This window comes from Mesocricetus auratus, unplaced genomic scaffold, assembly GCF_017639785.1.
Source record: "Mesocricetus auratus isolate SY011 unplaced genomic scaffold, BCM_Maur_2.0 Super-Scaffold_100004, whole genome shotgun sequence".
NCBI lineage: Eukaryota > Metazoa > Chordata > Mammalia > Rodentia > Cricetidae > Mesocricetus > Mesocricetus auratus.
The window spans coordinates 73,354,935-73,378,781 of NW_024429189.1; the positions used below are offsets into that span (position 1 = coordinate 73,354,935).

Sequence of the window (23,847 nt, forward strand, 5' to 3'; positions counted from 1 at the left end):
TATCTCTGCAGTCAACAAACTCTGTGAGCTTTATTCTATCAGCTCCAGGATTCATTGTTTTATGTCCAGTTTTTATTGCAAACCAGAACACTTAAATTAGCATGTGTGCTTTTAACATCTTCAACATTTTTTTTGAACGTGGAACACTGTAAAAGTAAAATTATGGAGATGAAACAATGACTAACTTGGAACGGGCCAGAAGTAGCCTCTACAGAAGATATGGTTGGGTTTTTTTAGACAGGGCTTCTCTGTGTAGCTTTGTAGAGTACACTGGCCTCAAACTCACAGAGATAAGCCTGCCTCTGCCTCCCGAGTATTGGGATTAAAGGTGTGTGCCACCACCTCCTGACTCAGTTGGAACGTTTTTAAGAATACAAGTTTAATTTTTTTAGATAGGGTGGGAGGGAGGGGGAAGGGGAGTGCGGGAGGAGAGGAGGGAGAGGGAACTGGGATTGACATGTAAAACAAGCTATTTAAAATTAAAATAAAAAATGATAAAAACCCACAGAGAAAGAAAGTTGATTTACATCTAATCACCTAGAAGTATTGTTTCTAAGACCTTTCCTTCCTTTGTTCCTTCATTTCTCCCTCCCTCTCTCCCTCACTTCCTTCTTCCCTCCCTCCCTCCCTCACTTCCTTCTTACCTCCCTCCCTCCCTTCCTTCTTCCCTCCATCCCTCACTTCCTTCTTCCCTCCCTCCCTCACTTCCTTTTTTCCCTCCCTCCCTCCCTCCTTTCCTCCCTCCTTTCTTCCTTTCTTTCTTTTAAGACAAGAACTCTCTATCATTCAGCCCTGGCTGTCCTGGAACTCACTATGTAGACCAGGTTGCCCTCAGACTCACAGAGCTCTTCCTGCCTGTGCCTCCTGAGTACTGGGATGAAAAGTATGTACTGTTTTCACAGCACTCATCACATTTGATTTAACTTAATATCGATAAGAACAAGCCTTGTAATTTTTTAGTACATAGAGAGCCATGATTTAGTTTGACTCAATAAGGATGTGTATAGAAATGAAGCCAGAATCATGATACTTAGGCATCAGGGGGGCTGGCCCAGCTGTGGTTGCAGAAAGGAAAACATAACATGAAAAGCAGTCTGTCTAGCAGGCATAAAGTACCACACAGGGATTAAAAGCACAGTATATAGAGTCAAGTTTCTAGGTGTAAACCCTGGATGTACAGCTCACTCTCATAGCAACTCTGCACTTCTGCACTGGATAAAATTCTAATTTCTCAAAGTTGCATTGTTACATTTAAACCTCATGTCAGTTGGGTAAAGTAATTATCATGATTATCTGTACTGAAGTTGAGAAACCAATCACTTGTTCAGGGTCATAATTATTAGGTGGCTGTACAGAAAACAGACTCCAGCAGTCAGTCTCTAACCCAAAAACAGACTCTTATTCATGACCCTACACTGTGCAATAGGAGAAAGTCGAAGCAAACCATTGGCAGCGAGTGTCTAGAGTAGTAACAGAACACCTTAGACGTTAAGGAGGGAAAGGGCATGCAGGAAAAAGAGACATAAATGTTTTTTTAAAATATGTTTTTATCATGAAATTTCTGTAATTGTGTCTTATTAGGCAAGTTACTTTTCTCACTTAGCCTTTACAGTTATACCATATCTAGGATTGATTTACCTATTTAAATGCTGTCTCTGTGCCCCCAGTGCTGGGAGTACAAATGCACATCATGATGCCTGACTTTTTATGTGGGTTCTAGTGATCAAGCTTGAATCCTCATGGTTGCATTGGAATCACTTTACTGACTGAGCCATCTCCATGGCTTCTTGAAGATATTCTTTTTTTTATTCTTTGAAAATTCATAGTTGTATACAATGCATCTGAGTCATACCTTTCCCCCAATCCTTCCCTCGAATTCTTCCTGGACCTCTTCTCCAATATGTTTCCCTTTTAGCTTGTCCTAATTTCTAATAACCTACTTAGCCCAGTCAGTGTTGTCTGTATATACATGACTGTGGGTTAATTAGGACATAAGCAACCTGCCAGTGGATACCTTTCAAAGAAAAGTGACTCTTATGTAGTTACCATCTCTTCAAGTAGGGGTAGGGTCTCCATGCTAGGATTTGTAACCAGCTTGGTCTTGTGCAGATCTTATGTAGGTAACCACGGATGCTGTGAGTTCATGTGTATAACAGTCATGTTATATCCAGAGGACATCCTTTCACAGTGCTCTTCCCTGTCCTCTGTCTTTAAATTCTTTCTGTCAACTCTTTTACCATATTCCGTGACCACTAGTAGGCAGATGTTTATGTAGATGTCCCATCTGTGCCTGAATATACACAGCTGCTTATTCTTAGCACTTTGACCATTCATGAATCTCTCTACATTAACCACTACCCATTACAAGAAGAGGCATCCCTCCCCACGGTTAAGAACTAGACAGAAATATGGGCAAAACCACAGATATTCGGAAAGCAGTTTGACAACATGATTTCTTACCAAAGCAACATTAAAGGATTTTTCCTTTGGTCCAATGACTTTACTAGCCAAGGATTTTGATCATGTTTACAACACAAGGCACGAATTCCCTCTAATGGAGCAGACCTTGCATTCAATCAAGAGTGGTTGGTGACCCATACAGTCTTGCCACTAGTACACCAGTGCATACATCTTTCCTGGTAGGTCACATTTGTAGCATTTAAACTCCAGCATTAGGTAAGACCATTGCTATCTTTTCTCTCCCAGTTGCCTGCACAACACGTTTCAGCAGTATGAAAATTATCCAGAAGGGAGAGAGTTTTCTGCTTAGAGGATATTGATTTCTCTATGTCTGCACCCAAAGTGAGTAGTGTTTCCTAAAGATATTCCTTTTTAAGGGAACTACATCATAATCAGGATAGTCTACATTCTACCAATATAACAAATCTCAACAACTCCAATAGACTTCAAAAAGATAAAATATAACTTTGACCATGTAGAGTTAAATTGGAAATCAGTAGCAGAAGGGCCACCAATTTGCTCAGTGGTAGAGTGTATAGATTCAATACCCAGCATATATTGAAAGAAGAAAAAAGAACTCAAAAGGGGAAAGTTTTCTGTGATACCTCCGAATACTTAGACATGAAGTAATGCATTTCTAAATTAGGTATTAAATGTAAATTAGGTATTAAATGTAAATTAGCAAGTATTTTGAACTTAATGAAAATAAAGCACAAAGACTGGCCTACAATGAAGTGCTATTGTGACTTTAGTAGTAAGTCTGATATTTAGAAGACCGAGTTAGAATATTAACAAGTAGAAACTCTCATTATTCTTAGCTGATAGAAATGGAAAACAGTTTGTCCAAATTGAGAGCTAGTTTAAACTTTTACAAAATACAAAGAAAATGAAAGTATGTGTCCCTACAAAGGCTTGTATGTGGATGTTCAAAACAGTTTTACTCCAAAATATGGCAAAGCTAGAAATAACCTAAAGGTCCATCTACACAGGGAAAATAGACAAATTATTGTTTCCAAACAATGATGTTGGTCAAGAAAAGGGAATCAGTTGTTGGTAATGCAACACTAGGAGTAGAATCTCAAAGGAATTTTGCTAACAGAAATTAAAGTAAAAAAAAGTCCATACCACTTGACTTCATTCACATGCAATTTAGATAAATACTCAAGAATCTAAAATGGTAGAATACAGGTCACCAGCTGACTAGAGATAAGAAAGTGGGGAGGCCAGAGAGCAGGATTTTAAAAGGCTCCCAGGGGCTGAAGAGAAGACCTGAATTCAATTCCCAGCAGCCATGTGGCCCAATTGTCTATAACTTCAGTTCTAGAGGATCTGATGCTCTCTTCCATCCTGTGTGGGCACTACATGCACACAGTGCGTGAGAAAAAAATAATAAAAATAACACTAATAAAAATTTTCAAAGATGCATCAAAAAGGTTTAAGAGTGATTTCTGTAGAGGGGGTTGAGAGATACAGAAATGTTTGTTATTATGACTGAGATGGTGCTTTCAAAGTATACACATATTTCAAAGTTTCATGTTTTATTCTGTAAATATATGCCTGCCAATTGTACAACTGACATATTCTATATTATAAATGGAATAAATAAAACCTCTTGAGGATCCAAATGAAGCTTCTTGAAAAGACTAAAATACAAACAAAAAATCAACAACAATTGAAAATGAGTAGAGATAACTGAGTTATTGTTATATTGGAGAGAGTGGAAGAAAGAAAGGGAAAAGAAGAGAGAGAGAGGACAGAGACATAGATACACACAGAGAGGGGGGGAGACGAGAGAGACATCTGACTGGCACCCACAGTTCAAACAGCAGGTATTTGGGAGAGTCCTGTTTTCTGGTCTTGCTTACAATGCCCAGGGTTCTCCTTGGCCACAGTGAGTGTTGACAGCAGAGCATCATCTGTTCAGTGAACTGACCTGAGCCTATCCAGATCTCCCACCTGCTCTGGTCAGGATAGTGAGACAGTGGTGGTGAAGCTCAGTGTCCTGAAAGCAGGGAGAGATGTCAGTTTAAAACATGCAGCAAGTCTGGGGAGGTGGAGGCACAAGGATCAGAAATTCAGAGTCATCCTCCAGAACAGAGTGAGTTTGAGATCAGGCTGGTCCAGTGGTTCTCAACCTTCTTAATGCTGTGACCTGTAACACAGTTCCTCATGTTGTGGTGGCCCCCCATAAAATTATTTCTGTGCTGTTTCATAACTGTAATTCTGCTACTGTTATGAGCCATAGTGTAAACGTGTGATATGCGGGATATCTGATATACAACCCCTGTGAAAGGGTTGTTCAACTAAAGGTGTCACAGTCTATAGGTTGAGAATCACTGGTCTAAGATATATGGGATCCTGCCACTGAAGTAAAATGCGTAAGTTTAACTTTGAAAATGTCTATTTACAAGAGGTGATTTTATCATCTAGAAGAGAATGGAGAACAAGCAGGAGGGAAAGTGGGATGAGAGCAGAGGATTTGGGAGGAAGGTGGTTTCTTCTGCACAAAGGAATCTCATTTGTTGTTGTGTTGATTCAGCTTGGCAGTTAGGTGAGGGGCAAGGGAACAATCCATTTCAAGGTAGAATCAGAATAACAGAACATTTGGAAAACTCCAAGGTGTTTTAAATTTTTTTAAATATCATTAGGCCCAAGATATTACTTCTGGGTATATATACCTTCAAATACATCTTTGATCAAGCATCTAATGTATTCATATGACTTATATTTTGAGGTACGCACAATTCACATTTCATTATGAATAACAATAAATATCATGTGACAACCACTTAAAGAGATGAATTTTTTTCTTCTGCTGCTATGTAGTCTAATATGATTTCAACAAAGGCTAGGAATCAAGATGTAGCCTTTTGTAAGCTAAAAATAATAGAACTAGCATTTAGAGTAGCAGCCTGACAACTCACAAAGAATATTGTAAACATATCATGCCTCATTAGTGCAGCTATGTCTCATTTGCTGTCAGTCATCTTATTCGTATTCACAATAGCAGGCCTGCATTTACTGTTTTCTTTTTCTGTTCTGTGTATCTGACCACCAGTGAATGAAAGGCTAATCAACAATGTCATTACCAAGCAACCTACACAACGTTAAAGTTATGAAAAGATGCTTAATTCCAAAAGGCATTTGGAACACCTTACAGATTAATGGAACCAAAGATGCTTTTCAGACTCCCACTAAAAACTGAGGCTACTTCATTTTTAGGATATATGAGAAAGATATTTTCACATTAAAAAATATCTTTCTAGATTTTCCTGAAAACATCAGTAGCATCAGACTTACATTTTTTTCATTACACCAGCCAGGCCTGAGCTGAGCCATCCAGACTACACATAGATACTTCAGCTTGCTGTATGCTCTGCCGTTTCCTAGAGTGGTGTCCTCCCACTAGCTTTAGCCTGTTCCCATGCATTTCTAGTACCTGTCTGGGTCTTAAAGGCTTTTGAATTCACAGCCCTTTCTCATAGAGTCAAAGGATTAGTGGGGATGTTGAAATGAAGACTGTCAGTTGTGTGCTTTGGTCTGCGGTCTTCTGAGTCAGAATAAAAGGCTACTTGCAGGTTTAAAGGATCTATAAAGAGGACTTCAGAGTCTCATAAGACACTATCCAATATGATACCATCTTTATTGGTTTTCTTACTTTGATATTACTATTTCAGTTGTAGCTATATGCATGCATCTACTTTTTAAAGAAAATTACTTAAGACTTGCTGTATTTGCAGTGATTAATGGCCAACATTACCAAGACAGGATAACACACACTGGATTAAGGACATCTCTGAACACAGCCAAAGAGTATAGCTGTGTAACTATAGACTGTGGCTTCAAGCTTACCAGTAACTGTCATAAAGCCAGTAATAGATAGAAAATATGTGACTTCGTAGCATGTGGATTGCTCGACTGTTTCACTACAATGGAGGAGAAACTGCTGTTCTTTGTTCTCTGTCTGGATTTTGCATTTGCCCTAGGTAGCACAGGGAGACACCAGAGTCATTTGTGGCTGGAAAAAATGGATTTGTGACCAGGAAGCATGACAATAATCTTCTTTATTGTCAATTAGGAAATTATGAAACTTTCTCCTGAACTGTGGCCATGGACTGCCTACTTTCTTGCCCCTACTATCTAGTGAGTAGACTATTTGAGCAGATGCACAAATGAATGAAAGACTGCTAGTTCTATGTATATTCAAAACTAAAGCCACAATTTATTCCAGGCAAAATTTTAAATTGTGTAGGTTTTGGTAGTTAGCATTGAAATATTAATTACTGATCACAGGAAAAGTACTTTGAAAATTTATAAATTTTGTTGATGTTGAATATGTTCACAATAATTTATGCAACAGAAAGGATGGCCTATAAGCAATAAAATTTCACTGAGCTCTGACTCATAAGCATGATTTAAAATTGATTACAACATAGCATAAAAGCAATACAGCAACCACTATTTTAAATTTAATTTAAATGTTTTATTTTTAAAAATAATTTATGCATGAGAGTTGCATTTACACCATTTCCTTCTCCCCCACTTCAACTTCTCCTATGCTTTCTGTGTCCTTTGCAAATTTATGAACTCTTCTATAACTATTGTTGTTACACACGTACTTACATATATCCACATGTTTATAAATATATCCACATACATACGTAAATATATCCATACACATACATATACACACTCACAAGCATATATCTTCACAGACATACATACATATATCCACACACATACATACCTATACTCACACACACATACATGCATACATACATATGTCAACCCACACATGCATGCATATATCCATCCATCCACATACACATCTACACACACATACATAACTATATTCACAGACATATATGCATATATCCATATACACATACATACATATATCCATACACATACCACCTACAGAGTCTATTTAGAGTTGTTCATATGCAGACATGGTTAGTACTGACCACTTGGGGTTGGATAACCTCGCAAGGGACTCATCCCTGGAGAAAACTGATTCCCGTCTCTCGGCAGCCATTGATTGTCTATAGCTCTAATTGGGGGAAGTGGGGTGGGTAATACCGAGGGAGAAGGAGGACCAAGAGATAAACAGTACAGAGATGTTTGGAAACAGCCATAGGTAGGTATATATTATTTCATAATCTTACTTAAAACACACATGTAATGTATGTGTGTGCATATAAGCTTTTAAAAATGGTTACTCTACTCAGGAGGTGGTGGCCCACACCTTTAATCCCATCACTTGGGAGGCAGAGGCAGGCCAGTCTCTGAGTTCCAGGCCAGAGCAAGTTACAAGACAGCCAGGGCTACACACAGAAACCTTATCTCAAAAGACCAAAAATGAAAAAACAAATAAATAAAAATAAAATGGTTACTTTAACAGTTTAGTTTTTGTGTGTTATTTTCTTATTTGTAAAGTTTTTTAGAAATAAAGTTTTAAAATAAAAATAAAATATTTCTAAATTCTAAATTGATAACCTTTAACCAACAATATTGATTTTTAAACAAGTTCTGTATTTAGTTGTTAAAATATGAGCATTGTCAGTACTGGGGGAAAGCTTGCAGCATGAAACTATTTGGTGAGCATTTTAACATAATTGTATTAAAATATTTGTACATGTACTGATGTGTGTTAGGTCACTGAGATTACATCCAGATTATAAGTAATTATGCTAAATGTGAATATTATTACTCAGCTTCAAGTGATGTGAAATGACTAGTGTTACAGGCTTCTAATTGATCTGAGACAGCTCTGTGCTGGAGGTGGCTTCTCCCCAGTTCTCCTCACATTTTCCATCTGTGTACCGTCTTTAGGATACACTATTATTATCAAGGTGATAATTTTAGTTTAGGCCCTAATAAAGAAGCCTCAAGTAAGACAACTTCTCATTTGCTTTACTAACCTCTGTGAATTATTTACTACACAAGGAACTCTAGAACAGCAGTGCCCCCAGACCTCCATCACCCAGAACAGCAGTGCCCCCAGACCTCCATCACCCAGAACAACAGTGCCCCTCAGCTTCCATCACCTAGAACAACAGTGCCCCTCAGCCTCCATCACCCAGAACAACAGCGCCCCTCGACCTCCATCACCCAGAACAACAGTACCTCCCAGCCTCCATCACCCAGAGTAACAGTGCCCCCCAACCTTCATCACTCAGAACAACCATGGCCCTCAGCCTCCATCACCCTGTATGACAGTGCCCTCAGCCTCCATCACCTAGTATAATAGTGATCTCCAGTTGCCATCACCCAGAACAACAGTGCCCCCCAGTCTCCATCACCCCGAACTGCAGTGCCCCCAAACCTCCATCACCCAGAACAACAGTGCCCCCAGCCTCCATCACCCAGAACAGCAGTGCCCCCAAACCTCCATCACCCAGAACAGCAGTGCCCCCAAACCTCCATCACCCAGAAGAAAAGTGCCCCCCAGCCTCCATCACCCCGAACAGCAGTGCCCCAGCCTCCATCACCCAGTATGACAGTGCCCTAGCCTCTATCACCCACCAGAGACTAAGCTGACCAACAGTTAAGTTGGCTTAATACTTGAAACTGGAATTCTTGTTCTGGGAGAATTCCCCTTGAAAATTAGTTCACTAACGTTTTATGTAAGCCTTAAAATGCTTTATGTTTTCTCATGTCTATGCTTCCTCTTATCCATTCAATTTCATTTCATAGGATGGGATGCAGCCTAGTCTGGTAGAACACTTGTCTAGCTCAGTCCCCAGGACCTCAGTGACTAAGAAAGGAAAATGAGTCATTCTCTTTAATAGTGTCATGTTCCTTGTATTCAGTCCAGTTTTCTGGAGCAAACCTTGGACTAGCCTCTCTGACCATCACTCGATAGCTGTGGCTACCACCTCCATTCTCCCTTTATATATTTGTATAAGAAAGCAAACACTTCTTTACTGTATAGACGTCCCTTCTGATATGTGGGGATTCTTTTTACACAGTCAGTTTTCAAATAGTCTGCAGATGTCAGCTGGTTGTTCAGTCATGCAGTTCAGTTTGCACATTGACTGACCTGGAGTTGTCGTAGTTAATGTTGGCTTCCACAGGGTAAGGCCTCAGTACCAACTTCAGAGGTCAGGAGTACAGATCCAGTAACTGTGAAATTGGCTTCCAGACCTCATGGAAACACTTAAAGGAGCTTGTTCTTTTATATAAAGAAACACAAAGGCAGCAGGTTCTCAGAAGTACACAGAACAACAGCTAGAAAGGTCCTGAGTCCAGGAGATCCTACTTTGTGGAAGCCTGTGCATCAACCTCCGGACACATGCTTACAACCCCCAAAAGCATAGTTTTCAATGGAGGTATGATTGATCGGTAACATAATTTCCAGTATTTTTCTTCTCTTCCCAGAAGTTGGGGGTAAAGAGAAAATTCTAAGTCTCCATCACAACTCAGTCTTTTTAAGCTGGTGACCAACCGTCATCCTGGAAACCCAGTAAGACCTGAATCATCAGAGCCAAAACTGCTCTGACACCCAGGAGGTTCCAAGACATTTAAGGAATTCTGCATCCAAGGCATGAAGCAGAAGCAATGGATTTCTTATTATTTCACAATTATAAATAACATGTCTTCCTCACTTCTGGTTCATTCCAGTTCAGTGTTTCCAAAGTCTGATCCAGAGACCACATTCGTCTAGATTTCCCTGAATTCTTTTCATTAGAATGGCATAAGACCATGTAGATGCAGCAAGCCTCCAAGCACTCATAACAGTCTAGCCTTCTGCTCTCTGCCACGTGTATGTGGAGGACTCATGCATTAAACTGATTTTTCTTGAGAATGAATTTAAGAACACAGTAAAAATCCTGATGCCTCATATGCTCAACCTTTGATGGTTCTGTCAAAACTCAGAGGCAGTAGGAAAAGTCCTGTTTAACATCCCGTTACACTTAATTGAATTCATTTTGTTGTACCGTTGTAAAGTTTCCTGATATTAATGAATACATGATTAGTTAATTAGGCACGATTAGCTTCATTACACTTCAGGTTTTTTCTTGTTCATATTTAGTTCAGACTACATGATGTGCCTTAACAAAATTCTGCAACCATCTCAGAAGAGCTGCCTGAGGTTCCTGTTGTTGTCATGACCTTAACACAATTCCACAACCGTCTCAGAAGAGCTGCCTGAGGTTCCTGTTGTTTTCATGACCTTATCACAATTCCACAACCGTCTCAGAAGAGCTGCCTGAGGTTCCTGTTGTTCTCATGACATTGCTTTCTACACATCATCTTCCCCTCATGCACAGCTAAGCCATTCTACTTTCCTCCTAGGAAGGACCATTTTGTGGGGAGGTGTAGAAATTTCTACATTTTTGATTGCCCTCCCTCCCTTCCTCTTTTCCTCCCTCCCTCCCTCCTTCTTTTCCTCCCTTCCTCCCTCTTTTCCTCCCTTCCTCTCTCCCTCCCTCCCTCCCTCCCTCTTTTCCTCCCTTCCTCTCTCCGTCCCTCCCTTCCTCTCTCCCTCCTTCCCTCCTTCCTTTCTGTGAGGGTTCCCCTTTTCCTCCCTGCCTGTTGGCCACCAGTCCATTAGGACAAAAGGCAGAAGCAACAACAGCACCAGTATTCCTGCCCCAGGAATTATGGACATGGGTCACAGTGTCGGCCTCTGCAATACTTTGCTAACTATATTTAATCTCTAAATGTCCTATTGTCAATGTTGTTGTTGGAAATAAATACATTGCAAACACACACACACACACACACACACACACACACACACATCACACCACACACAGGGCTTTGGGTACCACAGTGCTGCAGCACTAGAGTGAGGTAGTTTGTTCTCTTGCCAGATTTATGAAAAAATGATGATTTCACTTAAAACCCAGAGGTATTTCTGTGTGCAGCAAAAGCAACAGTCAATAAATTCTTTTTTCATTTGCAGACATGAAGGAGATGAGTCCCAGAAGTGGATATTTGGAACAGATGGCTGTATTTATTCTAAGGTGAGGATAGAACACACCTTTCATTCCTAAGAAAAGTTGTTCTTAGATTCATATAAAATAAACTGCTTTGAAAGAGATTCTGTATCTGCACAAATGATATTGCTTTCTGCTTTGAAATTGAATTTTTAGCTTAATTTAACTCAAGGGTTATTCTGGAATTTTTATTTAATTAAAAAACATTGTTTTTCAAAGTGAAAATTAATTTTTCATAACTCTTTGACTCCACACTTTGTTTCTTTACACTTTAAAATAAGACTAGTTCAGTGCCTGCTTGATTTTTGGACTAACAGACGTGTTGCCGTCTTTAGTATTAGCTTTTTACCCTCAAGTTCTGTTGGGCAACCAAGTGAGATTGTGAGAGCCTATGTTGTTTGAGGGTCTCTGGAAACCCCTGGCCAACAAACTGGAGGGAGAAGCACCCTACACCTGTGACTGGGATGTTTGACAGTCCACGGTTTCTGGGAGAATTATCCCCCATGTGGGGGAATTCCAGTTACACTACTTTAGAAACTATGTTTAGGGGCTGGAAATATCGCTTAGCATTTAGAAGCATGTGCTGCTCTTGCAGAGGACCAGGTTCACACCCCAAAACCCTTACGAAAAACACCCTTAACTCCACGTAGACCCAAAGCCTCTGCAATTCAAGATCACCAGCACTCATGGGCACACATTCACACACACGTGCACGCACAGAGGCAGGCGGATCTCTGTGAGTTCGAGGCTAGGCTGGACTGCCAGCCTCCAAAATAATACAGAGAAACCCTGTCTTGTAAAACCAAAAAAAGAGAATACATTATTTTAGGACACTTATAGGTTTCCACATGGTTTTTAAAAACACCCTTTACATTATTTAGTGTTTTCCTGATTGCTACGGATGCTGAATATTTTTAAAAATACCTCTTAGTAGGACTCACTGACAGATGTGGAACAGAACCAAGTTTCAGGTGCATCTTCATCTTTTCTCCCCCAATAGCCCTGCCTGTGATTTCTATGTGCATGTGTCAGAGTTAAACCTGAGTCCATGGACCATTGAGAAGTGATTAGAACATTCAGGCTCTAACCAAGTGAACTGATTAATCCACTGATGAATAAAATAGAACCAACTAATAGGCAGTGGGAGCCAGGGCTGGGTACGTCACTTTTCTGTGCAAGGCATGCATGGTGCTGGCCTTTCCCTCATCCCAAGCACACTCCTCTCTGGCTGTCACGAAGTGAACGTCTTTACTCTATCATGCCCTTCAGCCATGATGGCCTGCCTCACCATAGGCCCAGAGACATGGAACCCCATGCACTGAAACCATGAACCTAAATAAATTCTTATTCTCCCCTTGGGCTATTTCCAATGTTCTCCCTGAGACGGAAGTTCTTCTAACACTGCTCTAGTACCTTCCCAGTGTGCAGCCTCTGTCTTTACCATGTAAGTGTATCGTCCTCTCCGGAGCACGTCTCTGCAAGCAGATGATGCATGCTTTCCTTCTTAAAACGCAAGTTAGTTTTAAGTAGGTTTGGATTCTAACCTTCATTCACAAATACAATCACTGATTTTTCTATAATTATTATAAATCCACAGAGAGAAACTATTTATTAATGAATCATTTCAGGCTTTGAAACATTTGAAAATTTGACTAGCGCCACATGTAGTCATATCCAAGTTATTTCCATACATTTAAAGATAAAATGGAGGATAATTTGGTAATTATTTGCAGCTGTGCTCATGCCATTTAAATTTTTTAAGGATGGAATTGCTGCTGTAGGATACTATAAATGTATCTTGGCTCCAACACTTATTAGCTGTGTGGCCTTAGGCAAATCACCTAACCTTTCTGAGCCTCACATTCTTCATCTGCAAAGTGGAGACATTAACGCTAGCATTGTGAGCATTTGGCACAGATCCTGGCTTAGAACAGCTAATTGGTAATTTGAAGTTAATAATGATAATAACGGAAAAATTTAAATACATTTATTGCATTTTACTGTGTTGTTTTTACTTGGATAAATGTTTTCTTTTTATGTCAACTATTTCTTTACTCACTTGCAAAAAGTAATACAATCGTGTTTCATTGATATTTGACTAACCACAGCTAAATTCAATATTAAATATGAGCACTCACATAGAAGAAAATGTACATTGAAGCATCTAACTCAGTGTAGTGTTAAGTATGCGATTTGGGAAGCATAGAAAAACAGTCTGTTTAAGAGAAGACTGCCTTGGGGCATGTGTGAAACTAAGAACTCCTAAGCTAATAATAGCTTAAGCAAAAAGTAAATAAAGAATCTGGGCATGGTAGCTAATGCCTTTAATACCAGTACTCAAGAGGCAGAGACAGGTGGATCTCTGTAAGTTCAAGGCTATCTTGGTCTACATGGAGAGCTCCAGGGTAGCTTGGGCTACATAGAGAGACACCATCTAAACAAAATAAAACACAAAAGGTAAATAGTAAATAAGGAAATATGGAAAAATCTTAGCAACATAAGCATCAGAGAGTGAGATAATATAATACTATATAGTAAGGCTGGCATTTCCACAGGAAAGTTTAAACCGTTTGATAGAAAAAAAGGTCAAAGGACATTCAAACAAAATAAATCAGAAGAAAAAATAAAAGTCAAGCCAAATAAAGCATGTGGTCTCATTAAGGAGTCAATCACACTGTCAGACAGTGTGATGGTACATTCCTCCCATGAGAATAATAGTAAGCCTGGGACTCTCCAGTCTGATGAAGGTTATGGGGTACATACATGCTCACCTCTGAGTAGCATTAGTTTTCTACTGTGTGCAGTAACTTGTCTCCAAAGCACAGAAACTTCAAGCAGCAAACACTCATAGTTTCATGGGTTGGGAATCCAAAGTGACTTCGCTGTAGTTATCATCATCATCATCATCATCATCATCATCATCATTATCAGCAGCAGCAGCAGATATTGCCTGCATGTATGTCTATGCACTTCAGGCATGTCCAGTGTCCAGGAAGTCAGAAGAGGATGTTGGAAGTGGTGTTATAGGTGGTCGTGAGCCACCTTGTGAGTGCTGAGAATCAAATCTGGGTCCTTGGGAAGCACAGCCAGTGTTCTTATTCGCTGAGCCTGAGCCATCTATCCAGCCCCTCACTGGGTAGTTATAACTCAGAGTTTCTCATGAGAATGGGGCCAATATGTTAACCAAGAGCTTCAGACGTCTGTGGCTGAATCAAGATGGGAAGTCAGCTTCTGAGTGCATTCACACCTGCTGCTGCCCAGAGGTGTTAGTCCATCACAGTGTGACCTCTTCCTACAGCACTGTCCATAATGTGAGCTGTTGGAACAAGACAGGAAGAAGCAAGGAGAAAATAGGAGCTTTGGTGTCTCTGATAAGGTCATTTATACTTCTGCCAAATTCTTTAGATCACATAGATCTATGCTGGCAAATGAGGAAAGGGACTACACAAAGTTATGAATACAAATGGTATTTTATTTCTCAGGGTCCATTTGGCAACAATCAAAATTATTTAAAAAAATTCCCCACAGTCCTTTAATTCAGAATTCCCATGTACAGCTGTTCACTCTGAAGTGGGAGGCATGCTGACATACCTTGAAGAATGTTCATTATAGCATTGTTCAGAACAGTGAGAGCTGACACTGAGTCATCAACGGACTTCACTGTCATTATGAGTGCTGGTGGTAACGTCACAAATCTATAGGGTAATTTACAATGAGAGATGAAACTGCCAACGGCATGAGCTGGTAAATATGAAGTAAGAAAGCAGTATCACTTAGGTGTATTTACATTATACCAAAGGAATGTATGTATAGGAAGAGATCAGGACAGCAAATTTATCAAAAAAATAGATGGTAGCATGATAATTTTGTCCTTTGCTTTTCTTTGTCCCTCATATTGAAAATACAGTGGTCTCCTGTGATTGTGGTATTTTCCTGTAGAAACAGTATAGAACAATCCTCTTCTGTGTTGCTCAACACTCTCTCTTTAGCTGAAGTGTCATGATCAGGTGTAAGACAGTAATAAAAACGCAATATAATACAATAGGTGTGATATAAATCTCAATGTAATGTGTAAAAACCTTTCAATCTTAAGCTTTCTTGCTAAAATTTTAGGTGAATGTGGAGATTCAAGAATGTTTTTCCAAGGTTGCAAGCATATGGACTAAAGAAATTAACTGTTTTTTTAAATCATCAAGTTATATAAGAGTAATATTTCTGTGCAACCAAGGTTACTATAAAAACATAATAACACATATGGTCTCTTCAAATTCTTCTTTATTCTAGTTCCCAGAACTATTTATATGTATATTCCTAGAAGTTATTATGTACATATTTTCACACATTACAGGGTTCTTATTTAAGTAATAAAAACAGTATATGTTATTCTTGAAGAAAAGCCTCCTGCAATTTAGAACTGAATAAAATATAAATAAAAATACAAGCAGAAGGCACATGATGAGACATACTTGCAGTTTCAGTCCTTTGAAGTGGAGACAAGAAGATCAAGAGTTTAAGGCCTACCTCAGCTGCGTAGCAAGAGTGAGGCTAACCTGGGCTCCATGATATTCTGTCTCTAACAAACAAAAAAGCAAAAGCACCTCTCAATCATATTATTCAAATATTCATATTAACATTGACACCACATAATTACTAATTCATTAGATACAACAAAACACACAGCCATAAATATGACTTTGTGATCATAATTTTCCTCTTGATGACTTAGCATGGCCATCTTTCCATGTTTGCATCCATATCAATGCTACTTTTAAAAATTTACTAGAGATCCACATCTAAGCAGATATGAGCAGTGCTGCTGCAATGAACATGCTTGTCCATATGTGTCTGTTAACTCAGAGAGATTATACCCTTAACATTTTGATAGTCCTTGACTAATCCAACAGAAATGCTGTTCACCATATTTTTCATTTGCATCTTTTTCTCTCTTAATTTTTTTCTGTATATCTTCTTTCTTTCTCTGCCTACTGGTTTAACCCTGGGCTATCTCTCCAGCCTCTGCTCACTCACTTTCTAGGAAAGTTTAAGGTTAAAGTCATTCTAGGATGGTATAAGATACTCAGTGCCATGAGTTATTCACTGAACGCCTCTTGGTAGTTTTTTGTTAGAATTTAGTTCCAGGCTTTACAAAATAGAACAAGAATAATTGAGAGAGCACACTGGGGCTTTCTGGATTAGTAGGCAAGCTGCTGACACTGAGCATGTCAGAGACTTCACTGTGAATATCACCTCATCTTTAATATGGGCACAATAATAGCAGCTATTTCAAAGACTGTTGGAGAGATGTAGATGTGAACCTGTGGTCACATGGGACAGTCCTTTGATACAGTGATATCTTGGAGGCACACTAGAAGACTAGCTAGAGTTCATGGAGCAGCAACAATATACAAGTCAAACTAAAATGCTTACACCACAATTTCCTCCATCAACTTAAAACAAAGTAAAATGCACAGGGAGAGAGATGGGTAGACATTACACATAAAACAAGGTGCTGTTGGGTGGGAGGGTCACGTCCCCTAAGTTGCCCTCTACAGTATACATAACCTCCATCTGGACTGTGTCCCTCTTCCTTGATTGTGACAGCTTGTGTCCAAGCACACTTGGCCAGTGGTGGTGTTCATAGGAAGCCCGATGAACAGATGGCAGATGATCCCATGTGAGAATTAGCAAGGCACACCATGTGTGGCTGGTTCAGCGGTTCATTCTTACTGTGTACCCTGTAGGCTGTTTTTCTATTTATATATCCACAATGTTTGCTTCTGTGGTTGCCAGCTAAATAAATCACAGCTCTTCAGTATCTGTGTTTCCATGTTCTTCTCATCCCATGTTCACAGACTAATGCTTGTAGTCTGTGCCTGATATGTATAGACTGTCTCCACATAGCTATTTAATTTCCAGTCTGTATTCTCTTGTTTGTTGTTGAACAGAATTGAGTACTGCCAATCCATATAGCAACTGCATATTTTGCATATGTACATACATGTTCACAGTCGTATTTTAAGACTACAAATGAAAATTGTAGTTACTGATGTCTGAGTTTTTGTGTACATGTGTGAATGTAGTGCTTGCCTTGGTATGAGAGTATGGGCATATACATGTGTATGTGTGTAGAGGGCAGAGGAGAACTTTTGGTTTTGATCCTCAGAAGTTACTCATCTTGTTTTTCAAGGTAAATTTTCTCATTGGCCTGGAGGACACCGAAAGCGATAGGCTGCCCACCCACCAGGCCAAGAGGCCTGCCTGTCACCAACCACCTTCCCTGTGCCAGAATTGCCAGCTCTGCCACCTTCCCTGGGCCTTATGTTTTCGTGGGTTCTGGGAATCATTTGGGTCCTCATGCTTGCAAATAGTTTACCAATAAAGCCATTCTACCCAGTCCTGAATATTCTCACAGCTGCATAAGATACAGATAATCTCCCTAGCTAAACTATCTCCAAATAAGTTTTAAAAACGTTAACCAAAATGATTTGACCCCAAATACAAAATTTATTAGGCAAACCATTTTACTGCTAATTTATCCCCCTCAGTTTTCAATTGTAGCATACAAGGATGGCATATTTTTTATTTTTTTCCTTCTTTCCAGGCTTATCCTCAGTTTGTCCTGACTTACCTGGAAGAGTTCACTGCTCTGGGGGATATGAGCCCAACAGGGGACCATATTAACCACAGAGCCTGGACCATATCTCATCAAGAACATGACAGACCCTGTGTGGAAGAGGTCAGTGTGGTGGCCAGAGGCAAGACAGAAACAGACCTCTTAAGTGTATCTTGAAAAGAAAAAAAGTATTCTAGTTGTTGTTTTCAGGAAACAAGCCCAAATTCTCATGACAATGCTGTTGATTGTTTAAGTCACATGATGCTCTAATATTCTTCTTTAAAAAAAGACTTATTTTTTAGTTTGTGTGTGAGTGTTTTGGCTTTATGTTTGTACATGGGCTGTGTGTGCCTAGTGCCTGTGGAGACCAGATGAAGGCATTGGATCCCTTGAAACTGGAGGGATGGATGGTTGTGGGCTGCCATGTGGGTGCTGGGTATCAAGCCCAGGCCCTCTGGAAGAGCACTGCCAGGCTCTTAACTGCTGAGCCACCTCTCCAGCCCCATACTGTAATATTCACAGACATGTTTATATTTATATTTATATAAGTTCAGTGGTGTATAGATATTTTGTTAACAGATGGTAATAGCCTATACTTCACATAGGATTTCCCTTATTTGTTCTGGCTGCATACAAGATCCTGTGCTGTAGGAAAACACAAAGAACCAGGAGCCTTTCAATATTATGTTTTGAGAACATATATCATAAACATTTTCACTCAGTGAAAATTAACTACACCATTCCTTTGTCTCATTACAAGGGTTTACAAAAACAGGCCAACAGCCCTTTACTGAAGCAGCTGCCGGAACCCTCGGATACTCACGATGAGCCGCAAGGCTCTCTGGAGGAAACAGAGCAGCTGCCAGTGGCGCTGCTGAGGAAACTGGGAGGAAAACATCCAAAGGCTCCTGCTCAGAGGTAGGGGATCCACAGAGCGCGCTTCATTGCTCAATGACATTCGACGTTTTCCTTCAGTTTCATGTAAGATTGATTTCTTGAAGATTGTTGAAATATCTCAAAAGCCCTTTGGCTTTCAATCATAGTAGTATCAGGGTCATATTTGATGAAGAGAGGTGACATTTATGTGTATTTCATTGAAGACTGATGCATGTAATCATTTATGAAGATATTTAGGATGGATTGTAGTCTTAGGATCTCAGTAAAACACACATAAACAACATAATTAAGCAAAGGTAATACTGAGCATATATCCAATTTTGAAAGTGCCTACAGGTCTTTGAGAAAGGCAAATACATAGGCAATCCCTTTGTTTTTTTCTACAAGGAGTGCATTGTACTTCCATCCGATGATCTTCTATAGTGACCCGTAATACCTTAGCCATTTCTATGACCAGAGAGAAAGAAGCATCCATGGTTTGTTAAGAATTCCAAATTATTCCTGGTTGGAAAATGGAAACTATTTTTCATATTCTCCTCACCTAGCCTGATTAACAGTTGTTATAACTGTGGTTTTATTGGTTGACAATCACTTTATAAGCTGCAGTTTAAATCTATTCTTGTTTGAAATGACTGTAGATTCACATGATCTCACAGAAGTAATGCATTGTCACGCACGCTGATTTAGTTTGATGATGCCCCTAACTTTAATTCAGCAATTCAGATAGAAGTGCAATTTGTATTAGAAAGAACAGAATCCTTAGAACTTTGTAAGCTGGAGGCTATTTCACGTTCTTAAATTACAGAACCCATCTCAATTGACTGTCTTTAATGTGTTGTTATTTGGATGATGAGGTTCACAAATACCAATTTTTTTATCTTACTTTCTCCTAGTGTGAGGGTTTCCTGGATGGCATCAAAGTTCAGGTTTTCTGTGGTTCTCAGTTTCTAAGCATTCACAGGTTTCTCAACTCTATGGGGCTTTGTGGCATGAGTACAGGCTGCAGCCACATGACCTGGCCACTGTCCACAGCATGCTTGGTGCCACTCTCATGTCTCCATGGTAAGCGTCCCTTGGAAATAGTCTTCACTGTTTCCATTTGAAATGGGGAACTCAAGCAATACCAGGGCACTTGGGGTGTGTTGAGACTTCCTGTGAAGCTACCATCGACTTGTCTTCCTAGACTCACACAGCCATCTTTGTCTTTTCCTGCAGAGCGTTTGGATTTTATCATCTTGGGCTTAGTTCTTACACTGGGCTCTAGACGAACATATTTCTTTTGCTTTCAGGTTCCTGTCATCCCTACAGGATTTTTGTTCTTCCATGCTAATTCCTGCTCTTATGGTAATTTACCCACTATCTACACTTTCTGTCTCCCCAGGCTGGAAGTAGTTTTCCCTGAGGGTATAGGCTTACCACAGGTTAGGGACTGGCCATCTTTACTCTGTTGTTTTGAATTTCCTGGGGGTGGGGTGGAGGGAGGAAGAGTACAATCTGATAACTTAATGTTAGAGAGAGGAGCAAAGTAATAGAGAGCAATGCCCCACCTTCCCTGGCCACAAAACATATTAGCTGATGTATTATATATTGGACCGTTAAATTTGATGAGATAATTTTAAATGTTCAGAAAAATCAGTAACACTCACTAAATGTCAGTTCTGAAAATGTTCTGAAAACAAATAAGGATAAAAAAGAATTTTAAACAAGCATTATGTCTACTCATCGACTATCACAGTGGGAATCTCCTGTGGTCACTCAGAGCCTAAATATTTAAATGGAAAACTCCAGAAGTAACCAATTCACAACTTTTATTGGATTGTGTTGCTTTATTTATTAGCTGTTATTAATTTAATTTCTTATTATGACTAATTTATAAATTAAACTTTAATATTAGTATTATTGTGTCAGTGTAGAAAACATTGATATATAGGTTAGCTCTAAAAATTTACTTCTAAGTGTGTGTGTCCACGCATGCACACATGAGTACAAGACCTGCAGAGACCAGAGGATGGCATTGATTCCCTTGGACCTGGAGTTATAGGCAGTAGTGAGCTACCTAATATGGGTACTGGGAATTGAACTTGAGTCCTCTGGGAGAGCCAAACAAACCATTAAATGGTGAACATCTCTCCACCCTCAACATCTCTCCACCCTCAGAATTTAATTCTGTATACTTTCTGGAACTCCTATATTTAGAATTGTGGGTTTTGTCAATAACAATTTACTGGCACTGGGTGGTGATGGAACACACCTTTAATCCCAGAACTCAGGAGACAGAGGTTGGTGGATCTCTGTGAGTTTGTGGCCAACCTGGTCTGCAGAGTGAATTCCATGACAGGCTCCAAAGCAATACATAGAAATCTTGTCTCAAAAACCAATAAATAAATAAAAATAAATGACTGGCAAATATATCTGTAGTTTCCTTCTCATAAAAAATTGCCCAAGGGCCTTTTCTCTGTAGGCATCACACAGAGCTTAGAACTTTTGTTCTAAAAATTGAAGTACTTTCTGCCTCTCTCCTTCATCGTTGACCTCAGCAGATGCAGTTCATCTTTCTTTCTGTGTTATTTATCACAATCCTTTTGAATGAATAGCACAATACTTACAGTAATTACTTTCCTCACATGTTGAAAGGAACTGTGGAAAAATTAGAGTAAAAGTGGGGTAGAATTTAGTATGCTGATGACTTTTGAATCCTAGATTGTCTCATTAGATTTGTGTGTATTCCAAATATTAGAATCAACGTATTGTATTGTGGTATGTATATATATATACACATATACATTAATATATTTTATAGATATAGATATATGTTTATGTATATGTAGTCATACATGCCTTTCTTAATGTTAATTCAATTAAGGCAAAGCTCACTGCAGATAATAAAGGAATGATATAAAATTACCTGAGTTGTGAAGATGGGAAACTGAAAAGAACTAGGTGTGTCATAATCTAGCTTTACATCCCTTAGAAGGATGGAAGATGGGAGCCACAATACTCAACTTGTAAAAATAAAGGGAGATGGTCCTTAGTGTCAGATACTAGGACTTGTGACCTTATTGAGTGCTGTACATGTATTATCATCCAATAATTTATACAGTCAGTAAGCAGGAGATTTATCTCAGTTTTACTGATGAGAACACTGAAGCTGAGGAGATGCACTGTTTTGAATAAGGCTTCTCAGTAATTTAAGGCAGGACAATCATTGTTCAAATCCTACTCTTAGTATCTGTCATGAGCGGCTTAACCATTGGCACTCTTGTCATAGCAGTCACTCCATATCTCAGCTCTTCAGATGAGGCTGGCATTTGAACTGAGTATCTTAAAGTGGAGACTTTTGAATAAAGTAGAGTAATTTGGAATGGGGATAATGGAAGTGATAGTTTTCTACAAAGACTAAGTAAGAAACAGAAATCATTAAAGGACCAAATCCCAACTTGCTGTTGCATCTAACTTTGTAGGTCTGTAGTCTAGATGCCCTGATTTACAGAGGCCTAATCTTGAAGTCAATCATTTTCAAAACTCCTTTCCTGGTCATGTGGCTATAACTTGTGATAGATACTTCATGCTTTAGTGATTAAAAACTAATAGGTGCTGTTTGGTGGATCCGTAACATGTAACCACTGATATTCTACATATTTATTCTCAGAGCATCCAGAGGGATTGATTTGCTTTCAGGTCTCATAGCCTGATGATATTATTACTTTCAAAATCAGTGAACATACAGAAACAAAAAAAAGTATTTATGTAATGCAGTTTTGAGACATACTATCTCTGTTATGGAGAGTGGATTCAAACACAGACATGTGTGGCTCTATAGATATCCTTTTTTCTCACTACCTTTATTTATTTATGCCATACCAGTATGTGTGTTATTTCTTTAAAAACTAGGTTAAACTATTTCATTTTGCTTGGTCTGTTCTTCTGAATTTTATTCTTAAACAAAACTCACATGCTCACCCACCCACAGCACCACACAATCTAAAACAATAACCAAGAACTATGTCCTCCCTCCTACAGGGTCATTTTAATTAATTCATATTTCCAACACTCAGGAATATGTCTAATTGTTGATTGTTCTTTATTGTTGTAACATGGGAAAATCCTTTTCTCATTGAAAAAGAGAATCCTCTTATTGTAAGAGGTCCTAATGCAAGTTACTAGTTTATGGAGGATATATTCTCTTGTTTGACCTGGTGACTGACACTTTAGCAAAATATTTTTGTGTTGTATATACATTTGATTCCAAGTTTAATACAAAAGAAAATAAATGTCATTGTCATTGTTGAGTATCTGGAATGTGTTTGTTTACATTAGTTTGGCCAAAGGAGCCCCTTAACAATATTTAGAGTGAATAAGAGGTGGAGAAAGAGTGGGACAGCCAACAAAGCATGCTGACCCAGCTTGTCACCCAGTGACCTGTGAGAGGAGAATAATGAACTGTGAGTAGCTGTCAACCTAACTGTTTCTGACAGTGTGCCTTTGGGCACATCTGTGTTAGTGGCATTGGAAGGGCCTTTGTTCTTTTCCCACTAGTGACGTTCTGAGCAGTGAGGTCTCTGCTGCTACACTCACGAGCAGCCCCTTCCTTCCCAGGGAAGCAAGCAGCTGCCATGGACTGCCCTGATGTTTGTCTTCATGACTCAAGTTGGCATGCACTTCATTCTTTGAAGAGATCAGACATTTAAAAGTGCTTTGATGATTTTTCATTAAAAATGTACTTTCATGTCTCACTAACAAAAGGGGTGAATTATAAAATATGTTTCGTGTCATTCTGATTTTGCACTGGTAAAGGTAAAGTCATACAGTAGGTGGATGGGTGAGTAATTTGAGGGAAATGCATCAAAGTATCAGTAGCTGTTACTGGGTTTTACAATTCTATTTATAGCATTTCTCCCAAGATTTAAGACTCAAATACCATATTTAAATGAA

General features: G+C 39.2%; 1 protein-coding gene across 13 annotated transcripts in view; it reads left to right on the plus strand.

Moving 5' to 3' along the window:
* Dcdc1 (doublecortin domain containing 1) overlaps positions 1–23,847 on the plus strand; it is a 414,546-nt gene that overhangs the window by 206,762 nt on the left and 183,937 nt on the right. For 12 of the 13 annotated variants that reach the window (XR_005877304.1, XM_040745964.1, XM_040745975.1 and 9 more), the window contains 3 exons: positions 11,372–11,432; positions 18,007–18,141; positions 18,779–18,936. Coding sequence is in view for 12 of the 13 variants with exons in the window: in XM_040745964.1 (XP_040601898.1) it covers positions 11,372–11,432; positions 18,007–18,141; positions 18,779–18,936 (354 nt within the window). In the remaining variant the exon portion in view is untranslated. The remainder of the gene's footprint in view (positions 1–11,371; positions 11,433–18,006; positions 18,142–18,778; positions 18,937–23,847) is intronic. The other variant, XM_040745973.1, reaches the window with a different exon arrangement.